This window comes from Bos grunniens, chromosome 5 (genome assembly GCF_055505025.1).
Source record: "Bos grunniens cultivar Pamir isolate PY7600 chromosome 5, Bosgru_T2T1.0, whole genome shotgun sequence".
In the NCBI taxonomy this organism is placed as follows: domain Eukaryota; kingdom Metazoa; phylum Chordata; class Mammalia; order Artiodactyla; family Bovidae; genus Bos; species Bos grunniens.
In genome coordinates this window covers 100598649-100620784 of record NC_141169.1, presented here as the reverse complement: position 1 = coordinate 100620784, position 22136 = coordinate 100598649, and the positions used below count along the sequence as shown (strand labels likewise).

Below are 22136 nucleotides of genomic sequence, written 5' to 3'. Positions count from 1 at the left end.
TAAAAATCCAATGACAGATGGACCAAGTTGACACTGAAGTTCATATGGGAAACTTAGCACATAATATACAGTCAATATGACTGTAAAAGTATAGTTATGAGGAAGTACTAAACCTACTAATTATTAAAACATACCTCAAAAGCCTCCAGGTAAAACAGTGTCCTTGGTAATGACACACAAATAGGCAGACCAAAGAAATAGAACAGAAAGGCCAGAAATAGTGTCAATTTATCAATACATATAGAAATTTAGATTACAATAAAGGTGGTGTCCTCAAATCATAGACTTTTAAATAGATACTATTATTTGGAAAACTAGGTAGGCATTTGTAAAAGATTAAAATTAGATATATGTGCAGCTAGAATTACTCAAGAGTACAACCTTCAACTACATTAAGAGAAAGATAACTTTCCAAAAAGGATTTTGTTAGTGACAGTGATAAACTAATGGAGGTTTAAAGTCTCTAGAGGCTTAGACAAAGTTTAATTTGAATTCTCAGTCAAATTCTGACTATATTTGATGTTTCAAGCAAATAATTTTATTATCAGAGCCTCAATTTTTAATGTACACAGTGGGACTATCTACCTGTGGATTTGCTGAGAAATTAAAAAAAAAACACCTGAAAAGTAAGCATACAAAACAGAAGTGAGAACATAGTTGATGCTCAGTTAAGATCCGCTGGAGGAGGAAATGGCAAACCCCTCCAGTATTCTTGCCTGAAACATTCCATGGACAGAGGTACCTGGTGGGTGACAGTCCATGGGGTCGCAAAGAGTTGAACACGACTGAGCGATGAGCAACTACGCACACAGCTGTTTTCTTGCTCTGGATTTTCTAGGCTCCTTTGCCATGTTGCTATCTTCCAGAAGTGGGAGAGAGGTGCTAACAGAGATAGAGAAGAAAATGTAAGAATAATCTCACTGAAGAATAAAGTACTCCACTTAAAAATCATGGAGTTAGGGGCTTGAAAAGAACATCTTCCTTTTCCAATGTTTTGTTGCACAAACGACTACATATCAAATACATGACCTAAAGGCTAAGAGATACATTTAAATATTTACTACAAGGATCCTTTTGAATCCTCCCTTGATAGTTCCCACTTTTAAGATCTCCCTCCCTTGACTTTGTGGATCACAACAAACGATGGAAAATTGTTAAAGAGATGGGAATACCAGACCACTGACCTGCCTCCTGAGAAATCTGTATGCGGGTCAAGAAGCAACAGTTAGAACCAGACATGGAACAACAGACTAGTTTGAAATCGGGAAAGGAGTATGTCAAGGCTGTATATTGCCACCCTGCTTATTTAACTTATATGCAGAATACATCATGAGAAATGCTGGAATGGATGAAGCACAAGCTGCAATCAAGATTTCCAGGAGAAATATCAATAACCTCAGATATGCAGAAGACACCCCACTTATGTGTCTTCTGTGAAGAACTAAAGTGAAGAACTAAAGAGCCTCTTGATGAAAGTCAAAGAGTGAAAAAGCTGGCTTAAAACTAAACATTCAGAAAACTAAGATCATGGCAATCTGGTCCTATCACTTTATGGCAAATAGATGGGGTAACAATGGAAACAGTGGGAGACATTTTTTGGGTTCCAAAATCACTGCAGATGGTGACTGCAGCCATAAAATTAAAAGATGCTTGCTCCTTGGAAGAAAAGCTATGACTAACCTAGATAGCATATTAAAAAACAGAGACATTACTTTGCAAACAAAGTTCTGTCTAGTCAAGGCTATGGTTTTTCCAGTAGTCATGTATGGATGTGAGAGTTGGACTATAAGGAAAGCTGAGGGCCAAAGAATTGATGCTTTTGAATTGTGGTGTTGGAGAAGACTCTTGAGCGCCCCTTGGATTGCAAGAAGATCCAACCAGCCCATCCTAAAGGAAATAAGTCCTGAATATTCATTGGAAGGACTGGATGCTGAAGCTGAACCTCCAATACTTTGGCCACCTGATGCAAAGAACTGACACATTGGAAAAGACCCTGATGCTGGGAAAGATTGAAGGCAGGAGAAGAAGGGGACAACAGAGGATGAGATGGTTGGATGGCATCACCGACTCAATGGACGTGAGTTTGAGTGATCTCCTGGAGTTGGTGATGGACAGGGAGGCCTGGTGTGCTGCAGTCCATGGGGTCCAACAAAGAGTTAGACATGACTGAGCAACTGAACTGAACTGAACTGAATTGAACTGAGCTCCCTTGACTCTTCTCTCCATTGCTTCCTCTGCATTTTTTCAGCCTTCTCCATTAAGGCTTATTTCCAAGACTTTAGAAGTCTTGCACCTTGTATTGAATTTTGGTGTGAATCTTGTTTTAAAATGATTAAGCATTTCTAATGAAGTTTTTATGAGACTCCAAGCTTTTCAGAAGTATTTTCACTATAAATGTTTTATTTTGCCAATACATAACATTTTAAACATTTCATGTACTTCCTGAAACCTGAACCTAATCTCATAAATATCTAATGCCTTCTTACAACATTTTTCTAAACACAGTTTTCAGGTAAATTCTCTCCAGAAACCACCATAATCTTTCAGGTTCTAATATCTGTAAATATTGTGAACCAATCCCAGTGGCTGGTTTAATCTGAAAATAGAGGATTTCAGTATTTCCCCATTCAGGAGTATGAGAGAATGCAACAGTAAGAGTCTCCCTTTCTCCATTGTAGGGTGGTCCAATTCCAATGTTCACTGATGTAAGGATGATAGTAAATGTTTAACATCTCTGTGTTAATGAATAATGGAAATATGAGCTTGATATGCAAGCTTGTTTCCTCTCTGAGTACATATGATTACATAACAGATTACAAACAAATCACAGTGAATTCTGATTACCTGCCTGGGATTACTCAGAGCCCTTGCTGTGTTTCTCTTTTCCTTTGCTCCTTTGCTCCTGCTGTTAACTACATGACTCAGGAAATAATTCAAAATTGAAGCATTTCTAACTCCTTCTTATCCTGTATCCATCTCAAAATCCAATTGCCAACATGAATTCCTTCTTTTTTGAGTGATTCCTAAAACTTTTTATCACTTTTCTGTGATCATGTAGCCTTTCTTTCACGACTCACTTCCACGATTTCAGTGTTGTGCATGTGGCAACATTTGAATTATTACCATAAACTGTGATTTGTGAGTATTAATGAGAGAAAAGTAAATAAGACATTATCGCTAGGATAGCATGTAACCAGATTTTCAGCTAATATTTTTTAAGTTTAGCAACCTTTGGAGAAAAATAAAAACACTTCCTGAACATCTATCGAAATTCCACAACTAAACTACCTAATTAAGGTGCAAATACTTTTTTTCCCCAATTTACTTTTGGCTAAAAAATTTAGTCAATATACAAGGTTCTTTCCTGGCCCAGTAAATGTGAAAATGCTATTAATAAGTTATTGGTAATATTAGTTATAATAACATAATAAGAATAACTTATTGTTAAACTTATTGAACAACTTGTAATTAATAAATTATTGTAATTAATTGTAATTAATAAATAACCCTTTATAATATGGTGTAAAGGATTATTTCTGACTTATTTAGTCATATCCCTGTGCACTTCACACTTCAGTGAATATAGTAGTTTCTTAATTAATTTTGACTCATCAGTTTAGTTCAGTTCAGTCGCTCAGTCATGTCTGACTCTTTGCAACCCCATGAATCACAGCACGCCAGGCCTCCCTGTCCATCACCAACTCCCGGAGTCCACCCAAACCCATGTCCATCAAGTCGGTGATGCCATCCAGCCATCTCATCCTCTGTTGTCCCCTTCTTCTCCTGCCCCCAATCCTTCCCAGCATCAGGGTCTTTTCCACTGAGTCAATTCTTCACATCAGGTCGCCAAAGTACTGGAGTTTCAGCTTTAGCATCAGTCTTTCCAATGGATATTCAAGACTGATTTCTTTTTGGATGGACCTGTTAGATCTCTTTGCTGTCCAAGGGACTCTCAAGAGTCTTCTCCAACACCACAATTCAAAAGCATCAATTCTTCAGTGCTCAGCTTTCTTCACAGTCCAACTCTCACATCCATACATGACTACTGGAATAACTATAGCCTTGACTAGACGGATCTTTGTTGGCAAAGTAATGTCTCCACTTTTTAGTATGCTGTCTAGCTTGGTCATAGCTTTTCTTCTGGAGTGAGCGTCTTTTAATTTCATGGCTGCAGTCACCATCTGCAGTGATTTTGGAGCCCCAAAAAATAAAGTCTGACACTGTTTCCACTGTTTCCCCATCTATTTCCCATGAAGTGATGGGACCAGATGCCATGATCTTAGTTATATGAATGTTGAACTTTAAGGCAACTTTTTCACTCTCCTCCTTCACTTTCACCAAGAGTCTTTTTAGTTCCTCTTCACTTTCTGACATAATGGTGGTGTCGTCTGGATATCTGAAGTTATTGATATTTCCCACAGCAATTTTGATTCCAGCTTGTTTGCTCATAGAAATGAAAAAAAAAAAAAGGATGTTTTTTGATTGAATAAATACTAGTAAAAAATGTTGAAAATTCAAACATTAATTATGTTTTATATTCTACCCTTAGACTCTGGCTTCTGTGCTTGTCCAGAAAGTAGATTGAATACAGATGTAACTGTTAGTTCTTTCAGTTCAGTTCAGTCACTCAGTCGTGTCCAACTCTTTGCGACCCCATGAATTGCAGCACGCCGGGCCTCCCTGTCCATCACCAACTCCCGGAGTTCACTCAGACTCATGTCCATCGCGTTGGTGATGCCATCCAGCCATCTCATCCTCTGTCGTCCCCTTCTCCTCCTGCCCCCAATCCCTCCCAGCATCAGAGTGTTTTCCAATGAGTCACTTCTTTGCATGAGGTGGCCAAAGTACTGGAGTTTCAGCTTTAGCATCACTCCTTCCAAAGAACACCCAGGACTGATCTGATTCCAGCTGTGCTTCTTCCAGAGCAGCGTTTCTCATGATGTACTCTGCATATAAGTTAAATAAGCAGGGTAACAATATACAAGATTGCTGGGAGAAATATCAATAACCTCAGATATGCAGATGACACCACCCTTATGGCAGAAAGTGAAGAGGAACTAAAAAGCCTCATGATGAAAGTGAAAGTGGAGAGTGAAAAAGTTGGCTTAAAGCTCAACATTCAGAAAACTAAGATCATGGCATCTGGTCCCATCACTTCATGGGAAATAGATGGGCAAACAGTGGAAACAGTGTCAGTCTTTGTTTTTTGGGGGCTCCAAAATCACTGCAGATGGTGACTGCAGCCATGAAATTAAAAGACGCTTACTCCTTGGAAGGAAAGCTATGGCCAATCTAGATAGCATATTGAAAAGCAAAGATATTACTTTGCCAACAAAGGTACATCTAGTCAAGGCTATGGTTTTTCCAGTGGTCATGTATGGATGTGAGAGTTGGACTGTGAAGAAGGCTGAGCGCCGAAGAATTGATGCTTTGGAACTGTGGTGTTGGAGAAGACTCTTGAGAGTCCCTTGGATTGCAAGAAGATCCAACCAGTCCATTCTGAAGGAGATCAGCCCTGGGATTTCTTTGGAAGGAATGATGCTAAAGCTGAAAGTCCAGTGCTTTGGCCACTTCATGTGAAGAGTTGACTCATTGGAAAAGACTCTGGTGCTGGGAAGGATTGGGGGCAGGAGGAGAAGGGGACGACAGAGGATGAGATGGCTGGATGGCATCATTGACTCGACGGACGTGAGTTTGAATGAACTCTGGGAGTTGGTGATGGACAGGGAGGCCTGGCGTGCTGCTATTCATGGGGTCACAAAGAGTTGGACACGACTTAGTGACTGAACTGAATTGAAGCTAAAATAATGCTAGAATTGTCAAAATGTTTTAAGTGTTTTCTATTCCACCAAGAGTTAAATTATTTTGGGAAAATGAATTTTATTTAAATGTGAATAATTCATTGATTAGTATTTGTAGTTTTGTTTTTTAGTGACTATAGCAGATTTAAATTATTTGGGAATTAATTACCCACTAATAATAAATGCTGAGAACTGTGAAAATTTGCATGCACCATCTAATGATGAAAAATAGTACTTACCTTAGAACAGAAAGAGTTGATAAAGAGACATCACAAGTGTCTATAAATAATAGTTCCAAAATAGCATGTAAAATGTAAATATAAAATGAATGTAAAATGTAATAAAGTCCACTGGAAATAATTAAAAGCACTTGAAGCTACCTTTAAAAAAAAAAACAATAAATGATGTATTCAAGTATGTCTGTGACAAAGCATGGGTTGAGTAAAACTGGTCTTTAGTGAAAATATGTTAGGTATCTTGTGTAATTTAAGGTAAGATTGATGACATGCCCAATCTAGAGATGATACAGAGCTAAACTGAGCAGCAGTAAAACAGTTTCCTGTGTGGCTACATCCAGAGCACTCTTATTCTTGAATTCTGCTCTCACCTGTCAGAGTCTCTCATATGACAGGCAAAGGCATTATTAGCCTGTGTATTTCTTTTCTTGGCTTACTTTCTGGGCTCTTGATGATCAAAATTCTTAAATTCAAACTGCTGTGATAAAAGATAAGATTGCTTCTTCCGAGGATATAGACACACACTCAAGTTCAGACGCTGTCTTCTAAAAATCAGGTATTTGTTAATTTCCCAGATTTCTATTGTTTCTCAACATGTATTTTTGGAATTTTGAGTGAATTTGGATCAAATAAACTGAAGTTATAGATGCAAAGACAAACGTATATGTTTTAAATGTACAAATGTAGATATGTTTTAAAAATAATAATATAATTTTATATGATTATATATAATTTTCAATCATATATATATATATACATTTATATATCTCTATAAATATCACTTGGGAGAAAAGGAAATAAAAGTATTATTATCACTGATACTATTTAATTTGACATTTTATGATACCTTGACATTATTAACTGGAATAAATTTGAGGTTTAAAGAAAATAAATGAGGAAATATAAAATTCCAAAAGGGTAAAGCATAATTAGACATAATTAAACTATGCATAAATTGGATATATTATCCTTTAGTAATAGCATAAAAATTTTTCACAATGATTCCTATCAAATTTTCTAAAATGTTTAATCATGAAAAGTATTTTTCAAATTATTTCAGATTAATGTTTAATACACAAACTGTTACTTTTTATACTTCATATAGAAAGCTAATGAACAATTAAAGCAATAACAAAGGTTAATAAGATGTATTAAGAAATTCACAATACATTGGGGACACGTTAATGAAAGATAAGATAAGGTAAAAGGAGATAACTAATTGGATGGTGATAAACGAAAAATAATGAGAAAAATTGGAAAAAGAGATTAATTGTTATTGGAGGATCTGGAAATTTTATTAAAGGTGGTAGAATTTGATCTACAGATTCATTATGAGCAAATAGAGGAGGAAAATGTACTTGAGAAGGAAGAATTTGAGCAAAACACTGAAATTGGAGAAGTGCTTGTGGTATGTTGAGAAAGAACAAATGTGTCAGTGGAATTATGGGGAAAATGAAAATAAATTGAGTTGAAAGATAAGACTAGAAAGAAAGCAGGAACAGGTGAAATTGTGAAAGAATGGAAGTGCCAAGCTATAAGGATAAATTTCAGTCGAAAGAATTCAGTAAAGCCATCAGATCATCTTTTGCGTTTTTACTTATAAATAAATGATATTAACAGATTTGCAATTGTGAGTAGATAATATTTAAAAGGCCAAAAGTAATATACTATAGCAACTACTTTGCGTGTGTGCTCAGTCGCTCAGCTGTGTCCATCTCTTTGTGACCCCATGGACTACAGCCCCCCAGGATCCTCTGTCCAGGGAATTTTCCCCCATGAATGCTGTAGTGGGTTGCCATTTCATCCTCCAAAGGATCTTCCTGACCCAGGGATTAGACCTGCTTCTCCTGCATTGGCAGGTGGATTCTTTACCACTGAGCCACTTGAGAAGTCCTACGAACTCATTAAGTAACAGTTAAAAATTAATATTTCTTCATTCTTAAAATATTTTCATATTTGTAATTGTATTCTAACCAATTAGAATTCACTAGTTATTCAAATTCAATCCCAATATCATTTTATTCAATACCAATTTTACTTATGGATTTCACAATTTACATGAATTTAAAATGAATTTTTTTGTTCATTTTCTTGTATCTCTGCCTTTCAGTAATGAGTGAAGAAGTTGTAACTTACTCCGATTTGCTATTTCAACCATCATCTCAGCCACAGAGGGGACAAAGACTTGAAACTACCAAGAGAAAAGGTCTTTCATGTTTTCTACTTAAAAAATACGCAGAATTATTCATTATCATGCTTATATGCACACACACATGATCTAAATGTTTTTTTTCTTACTAAACAAAGAAAATAAGTGCTTTTGAGGGAAGATTATATTTTTCCCCATGAGAGTCATCACTGTAACTATGTTGTAAACATAATATCAGCATTTTTAGACTGAATGAAATGTTTGAGGATCGAGATATGCTGTTTATCATTTTCTATCATTTAAGATATCAACACTATATAGTAGGATATTTGGAAAATAGAGAAGTGAGAAAATGAAGAGATAATTTCATTATTCTAACGCAGTTGCTGTGAATTAGGGACTACTTTTCTTGTTTTCCTGGTTTGTGTATTTGCTGGCATAGTGTGTTCAAAGTGTACTTTTTCAAGTGCCGTGCTTCTTGATACACAAACGCCAATGTTATTAATTTACTGGTGCGTATGATTATATGGATTCAATGATATATCTTCCTATCATTTAAAATTTGCTTTCATTTGTACTTTTCCTATTGCTAATTTGCAGTCCTCATATGTTTTAAATCAATATGTAGAATGATTAGAAGTGAGCTGTGTATCAGTGTCCTAGTTCTATTTTGTCTTACATCAAATGGATATTCAATACTTTGACTAAGATGTATTATTTTAATGGGAACCTCAATTGATTACTTTCCAAATTTTTAGATTGTTAATTATTACAATATGGTTTATGATATACAGATTCACCATGAGGTTAATTAAGAAGTATTTTTAAATTTTGCTTAATATATTGTCAACAAATTTTTAAAGACCCCTTAATACCTAATACACTCTGCTTGTTATAGATTCAGAAATTGTTTTCTTTTTAAAATTCTGATGAACAATTCATCTTACCAGTGTCTGTACTTCTTATCAATGCAGCTACTAGTAGATTTGTATGGGAAAACCTACTGGTTTGGGAAAACTTTATTAATGATATTATTAATTGTATGTATGTGCATAAGTATGTATACAGTGACATACTTCACCACAGTTCATATTTTACCATGGATCAAACAGAACAACTTAGAGCCATCATCCTGTCTTTAAGTTTATTTTTACCTAATAAAGCTTCTTAGATTTTCACTGTCTATAAAGTTCTTTCACAGATGGAAATCAATTACCAAAAAACTCCACAAGGTAAGTTTCATGCTTATACCCAATATAAAAATATAAACAGAGACATGATAGTTAAATGTTCTAGAGATTAGAGTATGTAATTGATGGAAATCAATTTTTAGCTGAAAAGACCCAAACTTTTTCTTCTTCTGATGACAACAGGTGGATATTCTGTCCCTTCCTTTGTGGCGTGTATCCTGTATTGGTGGATTTTGTGTGTGAGGAAGTTTCTTCTCTCTGCTCCAGCTAAGGTCCTCTGCTTTGTACAATTTCAGGATATTGGGAAGAAGCTGGTTTTCTGTCTCTTCTCTAGAAGCAGATGGTTTTTGCCTACTGTCAATGCAGGGTACAGGGTGGGCTTGTTGTTTTTTAGTCACTAAATTGTGTCTGATCCTTCACGACCCCATGGGCTACAGCTCTTCTGGTTTCCCTGTGCTTCACTACCTTCTGGAGCTTGCTCAAACTCATGTCTATTGAGTTGGTGATGCCATCCAACCATCTCATCCTCTGTTGTACCCTTCTCCTCCTGCCTTTAGTCTTTCCCAGCATCAGGGTCTTTTCCAATGTGTCTGCTGTTTACATCAGGTGGCCAAAGAATTGAAACTTCAGCTTTCATCATCAGTCCTTCCAATGAATATTCAGTGTTGATTTCCTTTAGAATTGATTGGTTTGATTGCCTTGCTGTCCAAGGGACTCTCAAAAGTCTTCTCTATCACCACAATTTGAAAGCATCAATTCTTTGTCCTTCAGCTTTCTTTGTGGTCCAACTCACATATCCATACATGACTACTGGAAAAACTATAGCTTTGACTAGATGGACCTTTGTCGGCAAAGTAATGCCTCTGCTTTTTAATACACTGTCTAGGTTTGTCATAGCTTTACAGGTTTCTGAGGAGGTTGGGAAGGTGACCTGGTATTCCTATCTCTTTAAGAATTTTCTACAGTTCGTTTTGATTCATACAGTCAAAGGCTTTAGTGTAGTCAATGAAGCAGAAGTAGGTGTTTTTCTGGAACACCTTTGCTTTTTCTATGATACAACAGATATTGGCAGTTTGATCTCTGATACCTCTGCCTTGAAGTCTGCTTTTAGCCTTGAAGATTTGTTGAAATACTCTAATATGGCTTCCACTTTTCTTCCTATGCTTTGCCAAAGGTGAAGTAGAGTTTGCGTGCTGTCTTTCCATAGAGTCGGGGCTTTATCTCTTTAGAATTCAGATCACCTGATCACTTTATCAATTCAACTGCCTTATTCCCTCAATATGTTATGATTTTGTAGATTGCCTTCCTTTTCTCTATTTTTAGGATGTGAGTTACATTGCTATAGAGTTTACTGCACCTTAAACAGAAGCAGAACTCTGAATAAACATTTAGAGTTGATGTTACAAGATGTCTTCATCTCTCTCTATATAGATCACCCTACTCCACTTTCTTCACGGAAATATGTTGCTGTGTTTCTGTGGATCATTTGCCTGGGGCTTCTTCTGTCTGTTGGATACTTGGTCATTGAGTGTAAGTCAAAATATGAAATAGAAGTTTACTTTTCCATTATTCACTTAGTGAAATGTGTTGAAGATAATACATCATTTTGATCAGTTCTATTTTTTAAAAAAGTAAATATTCTCTGCACAAAACTTAATTTCTTAGAGACATATAAAAATGTTGTCCACTTTTAAGCATATCAAGAATATTACATACTGCCTTACTATTTGTTCTCATGTTTCCTTTACCAGAAATACCTTTAAAATTTTTTTTCTCTGTGATGGACTCTGTGGGATGGGGGCGGGGATGATTTGGGAGAATGGCATTAAAACATGTATAATATCATATAAGAAACGAATCACCAGTCCAGGTTCGATGCAGGATACAGGAAGCTTGGGGCTGGTGCACTGGGATGACCTAGAGGGATGGTATGGGGAGGGAGGTGGGAGGGGGGTTCAGGATGGGGAACACGTGTACATGGCAGATGCATGTTGATGTATGGCAAAACCAATACAATATTGTAAAGTAAATAATAATAATAATAATAAAATAAAAAAAGAAAAAGCTTTCTTATACTGTTATCAGAACAATATTTCTTTCTTCTTTGATTTATGGCTGTGTAAACTTGTATATGTACTATAATTTGATTTTCATGATTATGACTTTATTACATTTAAGTTCTTTGAAGTAAATGATGCTTCATTCATCATTTTTGTAGCTCTGAATTCAGCACAATGTTTTACCTATAGAAATGTGTCATATTTTTCTTTTTGAGTTTAAAACTGACCTTTCTGAGTTCTCTTCAGTGAATAAAAAGCCATTTCAACCAGAAGGATGTCCAAGAAATAGCTCCTCCAATACGGAAGTAAATAAAACAGGTAATTTTGGATGAGTCCCTGAGTCATAATTTTATTTGCAGGAGATAAGAGACAATTAACTGTTTTGTTTAATGCATGTAACTGGATATGTGTAAATATATATATGTCAAATCTATTAAGACTCAAATGATGATGGCACTATTAAATGACAACCTGAAGTTAAATAAAATATTTCCACAAGGCATCATAATTTTGGGGCTTATCTATATGATTTAATTTATGTATTTCTTATTGTCTTATTTTTGAAACTTACAGCTTTTTAAAGATAATTATATTCATATTTTATTTTCATGTGAAAACAAAGAAAGAATATTATGTTGATAATTTTAACAGTCATATACACTGAATAGTTTTCCTGACACATTTCTAATTTTGTCATTAAAAATTATTTCCTAGTATACAGCTTATGAATCTAAATGTTTTCAATGAATTGAGTTATTAACTTAAGAAAAATTTAACACTAAATTTAAGTGCACACAGCCTGTAATGTAAATATAAAAAAGTGTTTTTGTTTGTAGATAGTAGATTTGCTATGTCAACTTACAGATGTAATTTGCACTGATGGAAATCATTCAGTTATATTTTAAATTTTTAATAGTTTGGAAATACCCTACTTGTTCAAACAACTGGCATCAGTATGGAGAAAACTGCTACTATTTTTCAAGAAACAGTGTTCCTTGGAAGGAATGTCACCATTATTGCACCAATTTACATTCTGAATTTCTTAAGTCAAATACTGAAGAAGAGATGGTAAGGACGAGATTTTGTTTTATAAATTTTGGTATCAGAAAATTTTAGGATGACAGCAATCACTTGGGTTTTGTATTCTTCTGAATTACTTTCCATAGTGTAGTCACCAAAATCTCTGCAATTTGTAATTTTGAATGTGTATTTCAATAAAACCTGAGTGGTTTTCCTCTAGCACTTGGGGTAAAGTCTAAGTAAAACATAGATAAGATCACTTGTAGTCTGATTTCTGCCTATTTCTCTGTCTTCTTCTGTTGTTAGGGACTCTCCATCACACTGTTCTAAGGAAAGTGTGCCATGGTCTCCAACTGCATTGAAGTTATTTACATTGATCACGGTCCGCTTATGCTCTTTTATGTCCTTGTTCTGTTTACCTGTGACAAATTTTATTTCCTCTACCTCCTATCCCAAACTATCATCTCTCAGTTAATACATCTTGTTTTAAGATTTTAGCTTACTAGACGATCCACTTGGAAAATGTCCTTAGTTCACTAAAATCTGTTAAAATTCCCTGTTAATTATTTCTCTCCTTCAATCCTGTATTTCTGTTCTTGTACCATGTGTCAATACTACTTATTACATAAGTCAATGAATACTATTCATTTTTTCAGTGCCTAATTTGAGCAACTACAGTTTTAAAATTTCATGCTTACTTTTACAACCCATAACTTAAGAAAATGACTAGAATGATATATGTACCAAAAAAATTACTCAGTGAATAAATGAGTTATTAGCTCTGAGCATCCAGCCTATATCTGAAGAATTTAGGGTTAATCCCTCCAGATTCTTTCAATATAAAGAACAGAGAATCCAAAGAGAAGTAAAATATGCATATTTAAACTATTATATTCCTCTTTTGCAAGAAAAGTTCCACTTTTTGATTTATTTTCCTCTTCCTTTCTGCAGAATTTTATAATAAAATTGTCAAAAATGCAATGCGGTTTGCAAAAAGAAAAGTTTTCAATTAGTTTATACTACAGCAATAAACAACTGAACTGGGTTTGGCTAGATGATACAAAACTTACCCTGGACAAGTAAGTCTCTTGCTTTTTAAAATTTCAGTACAGAACAATATTATTTTCTTCCATATAGAAATATTTAATGTGGATCTGGGTAGCATTTATAATAGATGCACCTGTAAGAAATCAATAAGTAAAAGATAGGAAAGATGGAAAGCAAGGAATAAAATACTTAGTAACATACCAAATACTATACTAAATTAAATATGTTCCTTTCAAAGCTCATTGAAATTGCTTATTGAAGTATAATTATTTTGCATTTTAGTAAAAGATAATTGAATAAATAAACTTGCATAAGATTACAAAGTGAGTAAGCTTCAGATTTGTCATTTTAATTTCAGTGTAGTTTGTCTGACTGCAAGACATGTGCATGTATTGAAATTTTCTTAAAATGTGCTCTCTAATTCTCCAGGACTCACCTAGTGTACTTTGTATAGTTTGCTGTCAGAAAAAAATCACTATGAACTGGGTGGCTTAACACAACAGAAATGTATTCTCTCAAGCAGAGGGAACAGAGGTTTGAAATCAAGATCTTGGTAGAGTTGGTTTTTTACTGGAAAGATCCTTTGTCTGAAGGAGCTTGCTAAACTTTTCCAGAGAGAAAGCTAACTGTTGTTGATGATGAAAAACATTTATTTGTTCTGTAAATACTGTGGAACTTGTTTATAAAAATATTACTGTATAAAGGAAATACAGTAAACCTCCATGAAAATACAAAATATTCTGCCAATCCTTGGCATCATTTAAAGACAAGTCAGTCCTCTGTATCTGCGGGTTCTGAATTCTCAAGTTCAACCAACCATGTAGACACAGAGGACTGCCTGGGATTTGAGCATCTGTGGACTATGTTATCTTGGGGATCCTAGAAGAATCTCCCCACTCCCCACATCCTGAGTACAAAGAGACAACTGTCTATACCTCCAACTTCCTTTGCACCTTCTCTGCATCTCTCTGTGTATGTTGCTCTCCCATAAGGATATTCTGATTGGATTTAGGGTATAATCCAATATGGTTTCATCATGACAGTAGTCTTTTTTTTTTCAATTTATTTATTAAAATTTTTTAAATTTTGTTTATTTTTAATTGAAGGATAATTGCTTTACAGAATTTTTCTGTTTTCTGTCAAACCTCAACATGAATCAGCCATAAATATACATATATCCCCTACCTCTTGAAGCTCCCTCCCATCACCCTGCCCATCCCACCGCTCTAGGTTGATACAGAGACCCTGTTTGAGTTCCCTGAGACATACAGCAAATTCCCATGGGCTATCTGTTTTCCATATGGTAATGTAAGTTTCCATGCTACTCTTTCCATACATACCACCCTCTCCTCCACTCTCCCCATGTCCATAAATCTGTTCTTTATGTCTGTTTCTCCATTGCTGCCCTGCAAATAAATTCTTCAGTACTATCTTTCCAGATTCTGTATATATGTGTTAGTATAAAATATTTATCTTTCTCTTTCTGGCTTACTACACTCTGTATAATAGGCTCTAGGTTTGTCCACCTCATTAGAATGGACTCAAATGCAATTCTTTATGGCTGAGTAATATACCATTGTGTATATGTACCACTACTTCTTTATCCATTCATCTGTTGATGGACGTCTAAGTTGCTTCCTTATTCTAGCTATTGTAAATAGTGCTGCAGTGGACATCGGGGTACATGTGTCTTTTTCAATTTTGGTTTCCTCAGGGTATATGCCTAGGAGTGGGAAGGCAGGGTCATATAGTGGTTTTATATCTAGTTTTTAAAGCATTCTCTATACCACCTTCCATAATGGCTGTATGAATTTACATTCCCACCAACAGGGCAAAGAGTTTTCCTTTTCTTCACACCCTCTCCAACATTTATTGTTTGTAGACTTTTTGATGATGGCCATTCTGACCAGTGTGAGGTGGTATCTCATTGTAGTTTTGATTTACATTTCTCTAATAATAAGTGATGTTGAGCATCTTTTCATGTGTTTGTTAGCCATCTCTATGTCTTCTAGGAGAAACGTCTATTTAGGTCTTTTCCCCACTCTTTGATTGGGTTGTTTGTTTTTCTGGTATTGAATTATAGGCATTGCTTGTATACTTTGGAAATTAATCATTTGTCAATTGTTCCATTTGCTATTATTTTCTCCAATTTTCAGGGTTATCTTTTCACCTTGTGTATAATTTCCTTTTGCTGTGCAAATCTTTTAAGTTTAATCAGGTTCCACTTGTTTACTTTTGTTTTTGTTTCCGTTATTCTAGAAGGTGAGTCATAGAGGATTTTGCTTTGATTTTTGTCATCGAGTGTTCTGCCTATGTTTTCCTCTAACAGTTTTATAGTTTTGGGTCTTACATTTAGTTCTTTAATCCATTTTTAAGATGCAAAAATCACCAACAAAATTCTAGGAGACAGAATCCAACAACACATTAAAAAGATCACACACCATGAGCAAGTTGGGTTTACTTCAGGGATGCAAGGATTCTTCAATATACACAAATTAATCGATGTAATACACCATACTGATAAATTGAAAAATAAAAACCATGTAATAATCTCAATCAGTTCAGTTCAGTCACTCAGGCGTGTCCGACTCTTTGTTGACCCCATGAGTCACAGCACGCCAGGTCTCCTTGTCCATCACCAACTCCCAGAGTCCACCCAAACCCATGTCCATCGAGTTGATGATGCCATACAGCCATCTCATCCTCTGTCGTCCCCTTTTCCTCCTGCCCCCAATCCCTCCCAGCATCAGAGTCTTTTCCAATGAGTTAACTCTTCGCATGAGGTGGCCAATAATCTCAATAGATGCAGAAAAAGGCTTTGACAAAATTCAACACCCATTTATGATTAAAACTCTTCAAAAGATAGGTGTAGAAGGAAGCTACCTCAATGTAGTAAAGACCATATATGATAAGCTCACATAAAACATTACTCTCAATGGTGAAAAACTGTAAGCATTCCCCCTAAGATCAGGAATAAGACAAGGATGTCCACTCTCACCACTATTATTCAACTTAGTTTTGGAAGTCCTAGCTATAGCAATCAGAGAAGAAAAAGAAATAAAAGGAATCCAGATCAGAAAAGAAGCAGCAAAGCTCTCAGTTTGCAGATGACATGATACTATACATAGAAAGCCCTAAAGATACTATCAGAAAATTACTAGAGCTAATCAGTGAATTTAGAAAAGTCACAGGATAAAAAATCAATACACAGAAATCACTTGTATTCCTATATACTAACAATAAAAGTCAGAAAAAGAAATTAAGGAATCAATCCCATTCACCATTGCAACAAAAAGAATTAAATATCTAGGAATAAACCTACCCAAGGATGGACAGGGAGGCCTGGCATGCTGTGGTTCATGTCTGACAAAGAGTCGGACACAACTGAGCAACTGAACTGAACTGAACTGAACTGAAGGAAACAAAAGAACTGTATACATAAAATTATGACACTGATGAATTAAATCAGGAGATATATTCCATGTTCTTGGGTAGGAAGAATCAATATTGTTGATCTCTATAAAATTACCAATGGTATTTTTCACAGAACTAGAACAAAAAATTTCACAATTCATACAGAAACACAAAAGACCCCAAATAGCCAAAGCGGTCTTGAGAAAGAAGAATGAAGCTGGAGGAATCAACCTTCCTGACTTCAGATTATACTACAAAGCTACAGTCATCAAAACAGTATAATACAGGCACAAAAACAGAACATAGGCCAATGGAACAAGATAGAAAGCCCAGAAATAAATCCATGCACCTATGGGTACCTTAGTTTTGACAAAGGAGGCAAGAATATACAATAGGGCAAAGATGGCCTTTTCAATAAGTGATGCTAGGAAAACTGGATACCTACATGTAAAAGAATGAAATTATAACACTTCTGAACACCATACACAGTAACCCCAGATATGCAGATGACACCACCGAAAGTGAAGAGGAACTAAAAAGCCTCTGGATGAAAGTGAAAGAGGAGAGTAAAAAAGTTGGCTTAAAGCTCAATATTCAGAAAACTAAGATCATGGCATCAGTCACTCAGTTGTGTCTGACTTTTTGCAACCCCATGAACCGCAGCACGCCGGCCTCCCTGTCCATCACCAACTCCTGGAGTCCACCCAAACCCATGTCCATCGAGTCAGTGATGCCATCCAACCATCTCATCCTCTGTCGTCCCCTTCTCTTCCTGCTCTCAATCTTTCCCAGCATCAGGGTCTTTTCCAATGAGTCAGCTCTTCACATCAGGTAGCCAAAGTATCGGACTTTCAGCTTCAACATCAGTCCTTCCAATGAACACCCAGGACTGATCTCCTTTAGAATGGACTGGTTGGATCTCCTTGCAGTCCAAGGGACTCTCAAGAGTCTTCTCCAACACCACAGTTCAAAAGCATCAATTCTGCGCTCAGCTTTCTTTATAGTCCAACTCTCACATCCATACATGACCACTGGAAAAACCATAGCATTGATTAGATGGACCTATGTTGGCAAAGTGATGTCTCTGCTTTTTAATATGCTGTGTAGGTTGGTCATAACTTTCCTTCCAAAGAGTAAGCGTCTTTTAGTTTCATGGCTGCAATCACCATCTGCAGTGATTTTGGAGCCCAGAAATATAAAGTCAGCCACCGTTTCCACTATTTCCCCATCTATTTGCCATGAAGTGATGGGACAGGATGCCATGATCTTAGTTTTCTGAATGTTGAGCTTGAAGCCAACTTTTTAACTCTCCGCTTTCACTTTCATCAAGAGACTCTTTAGTTCTTCATTTTCTGCCATAAGAATGGTGTCATCTGCCTATCTGATATTATTGATATTTCTCCTGGCAATCTTGATTCCAGCTGTGCTTTCTCAAGCTCAGCATTTCTCATGATGTACTCTGCATATAAGTTAAATAAGTAGGATGACAGTATACAGCCTTGAGGTACTACTTTTCCTCTTTGGAACCAGTCTGTTTTTCCATGTCCAGTACTAATAGTTGTTTCCTGACCTGCATACAGCTTTCTCAGGAGGCAGGTCAGGTGGTCTCGTATTCCCATCTTTTGAAGAATTTTCCACAGTTTATTGTGATCAACACAGTCAAAGGCTTTGGCATAGTCAATAAAGCAGAAATAGATGCTTTTCTGGAACTCTTGCTTTTTCGATGATCCAGTGGATGTTGGAAATTTGATCTCTGGTTCCTCTACCTTTTCTAAAACCAGCTTGAACATCTGGAAGTTCACAGTTCATGTATTGCTGAAGCCTGGCTTGGAGAATTTTGAGCATTACTTTACTAGTGTGTGAGATGATTGCAATTGTGTGGTAGTTTGAGCATTCTTTGGCATTGCCTTTCTTTGGGGTTGGAATAAAAACTGACCTTTTCCAGTCCTGTGGCCACTGCTGAGTTTTCCAAATTTGCTGGCATATTGAGTGTAGCACTTTCACAGCATCATCTTTCAGGATTTGAAATAGCTCAGCTGGAATTCCATCACCTCCCCTAGCTTTGTTCATAGTGATGCTTTCTAAGGCCCATTTGACTTCACATTCCAGGATGTCTGGCTCTAGATGAGTGATCTCACCATCATGATTATCTGGGTGTTGAAGGTCTTTTTTTTACAGTTCTTCTGTGTATTCTTGTCACATCTTCTTAATATCTTCTGCTTCTGTTAGGTCCCTACCGTTTCTATCCTTTATCGAGTCCATCTTTGCAGGAAAGATGTACCCTTGTACCCTTGGTATCTCTAATTTTCTTGAAGAGATCTCTAGTCTTTCCCATTCTATTGTTTTCCTCTATTTCTTTGCATTGATCCCTGAAGAAGGTTTCTTATCTCTTCTTGCTATTATTTGGAACTCTGCATTCAAATAGGTATATCTTTCCTTTTCCCCTTTGCTTTTCACTTCTCTTCTTTTCACAGCTATTTGTAAGGCCTCCTCAGACAGCCATTTTGCTTTTTTGCATTTCTTTCTCTTGGGATGTTCTTGATTCCTGTCTCCTATACAATGTCATGAGTAGTTACATGTAAAAGAATGAAATTAGAACACTTCCTAACACCATACACAAAGATAAACTCAAAATGGATTAAAGACCTAAATGTAGATGTATTTATTTTTTAATTGAAGGGGATTTGCTTTACAGAATTGTGTTGGTTTCTGCCAAACATCAACATGAATCAGTCATAGGTATACAAATGTCCCCTCCCTTTTGAACCTCCCTTCCATCTCCCTCCCCATCCCATACCTCTATATATTTACAGAACCCCAGTTTGTGTTCCCTGAGTCATACTTCAAATTCCCACTGGCTATCTATTTTAAATATGGTAGTGTAAGTTTCCATGTTACTCTCTCCATACATCCTACTCTCTCCTTTCTCCCTGTCTCCCCGTGTCCATAAGTCTGTTCTCTATGTCTATGGCCTCATGACATTAATCTCAATTGCATCTACAAAGAAGCTATTTCCAATTAAGGACACATTTTGAAGTTCTGGGTGGAGCTTGGATTTTATTCATGAATTCTATTCAACCTTTGACTTGGATGGTGGCTCAGATGGTAAAGAATCTTCCTGCAATGCAGGAGACCTGGATTCAGTTCCTGGGTCTGGAAGGTCCCCTGGAGAAGGAAATGGCAAATGACTCCAGTATTCTTGCTTGGAGAATCCCATGGCCAGAGTAGCCTAGAAGGCTACAGTCCATGGGGCCACAAAGAGTCAGACATGACTGAATGACTAATATTTATTCAACCTACTTCCTACATTCAAAAAAGGATTTATAGGCCTCAATTCCCATGATTTTTATTAGGGTATCTGGAAGTCGAGGTATAAAATATATACTAGTGCACATGGACAGAGGAGGCTGGTAGGCTGCAGTCCATGGGGTCGAGAAGAGTCAGACACGACTGAGTGACTTCACTTTCACTTTTCACTTTCATGCATTGGAGAAGGAAATGGCAACCCACTCCAGAGTTCTTGCCTGGAGAATCCCAGGGACAGGGGAGCCTGGTGGGCCACCATCTATGGGGTTGCACAGAGTCGGACACGACTGAAGTGACTCAGCAGCAGCAGCAGCAGTGCACATACACAATTGTATAAAAACCAGTTTAGCAAAACCATGGGAAATACTGAACTACCAATACTCAGTCCCCAGTTTTGAGCTCCACAGTTTAAAATATAGTAAGTAATTGATAGCGCAGGCTCTTAAGTGTCTTGGATTTACGTCTTGGCTCTGCCATTAGGATCAGAGTTTTTTATCCAAACATTCTGTTTTGGTTTCTATTGCATTTTCTATAAGATGTGATGAATAATAGAACCCACTTCATAGCGTAGTTGTGAAAATACCATAATTGATAAATTAAGCATGTGAAAAATGTATGGTTCTTCAAGAAAATAAAGTTATCTCTTCTCCCTCCTCCTCTTTCCTCTCCTACCCCAGGTCTTAACAGTAAATTAATGTCAAATAAATTGTTTTTTAGATGAATCTAATTTAAAAATGTGATTTCAGAACTTCCCTGGTGGTCCAGTGGTTAAGACTGTGCTTAGACTGCAGGGCATATGGGTTTGATCCCTGGTTGGGGAACTAACCTGTGTGCCATGTAGCTTGCCTAAAATTAATAATAATAATATAAAAGTAAATAACATAAAATCTAAATTAAAATAGTATTTCTACCATAAAATATTATGACTAAAATATGCAAGATTTCTTCCAATATATCCATTCTTAACAGACATGATTTTCTAACATAATTTGTGTTAAATTAAAATTTTGGATTTACTTAAAATTATGAGTGATTATGTATTCATTTCTAATTGCTGTACTTTTAGTAAATGCATGCCCCTTCTCAGGAATTATATGATATATGTCTTTAAATGTTTATAAATTGCTCTGATTCTCATTGACATATCCAAATATTTAATCTTTTAAAACTATTTTCTAGACTTATTAGTAAAGAGGAATCTGATGTTTACTCTGGGGTAAAATTTCCCAGGACAGAATGACTTGTCATTAACAATTCATGACAATTTTTTTTTTTTACTGTATGTATAATAAAATGTTTATCAAAACACTAATGTATAAACAAAATATAGTAGACCTCTGTGAAGATGGAGGATACTTTGAAATCATCTGAGGTCAAGAGATGCAAGTCAGAATTGAAGGCATTATTTATATCCCAATTCTAGAATTAATATTAAATTTCAGATGACAAAATATTCATTATTTTATTATTAGAGAACTGGGAAAATGATGTTTCTACTTTTTTATAATATTATGCATTTAAAAAGTACAATTTTAAATATTATGCATTTAAAAAGTACAATTGATAACATAAAACAATTTCAGAACTTAATGGAAAGTATTTTTTTTTTTCTAGGCTTCAACTTCCAGGACATGAGAATGCTAATAATAAATGTGCACACATAAAATACGGCCAAATAATTGCTGAAGATTGCCATAGTAGTGGTTATTGTATCTGTAAGAAGACAATATATTAGATTAGATAAAATGCCTGAGATTTTCCAGTGAGATGAAAACTCACTATTAAACTATGTAAAAACGTGTTTAGCTAAAAATAGATGTCATTAAACATTGAAGTCTATATGTTATTCTTTAACTTTAATCCATAATTTGTAGCAGGATTGATACAATAAACAGTATTTTAGTGACATTGGA

General features: G+C 35.9%; 1 protein-coding gene across 2 annotated transcripts in view; it reads left to right on the top strand.

Moving 5' to 3' along the window:
• Positions 1–22136, top strand: part of LOC147372731 (killer cell lectin-like receptor subfamily B member 1B allele A) — a 26959-nt gene extending 4823 nt beyond the window's left edge. The window contains exons 1-7 of one of the 2 annotated variants that reach the window (XM_086404149.1): positions 6414–6593; positions 8148–8243; positions 10808–10906; positions 11683–11754; positions 12353–12504; positions 13408–13535; positions 21838–22136. In XM_086404149.1, coding sequence (XP_086260275.1) covers positions 8150–8243; positions 10808–10906; positions 11683–11754; positions 12353–12504; positions 13408–13535; positions 21838–21958 — 666 coding nt within the window. In that variant the 5' untranslated portion in view covers positions 6414–6593; positions 8148–8149 and the 3' untranslated portion in view covers positions 21959–22136. Of the gene's footprint in view, positions 1–6413; positions 6594–8147; positions 8244–10807; positions 10907–11682; positions 11755–12352; positions 12505–13407; positions 13536–21837 lie in introns of those variants that run through there. The other variant, XM_086404150.1, reaches the window with a different exon arrangement.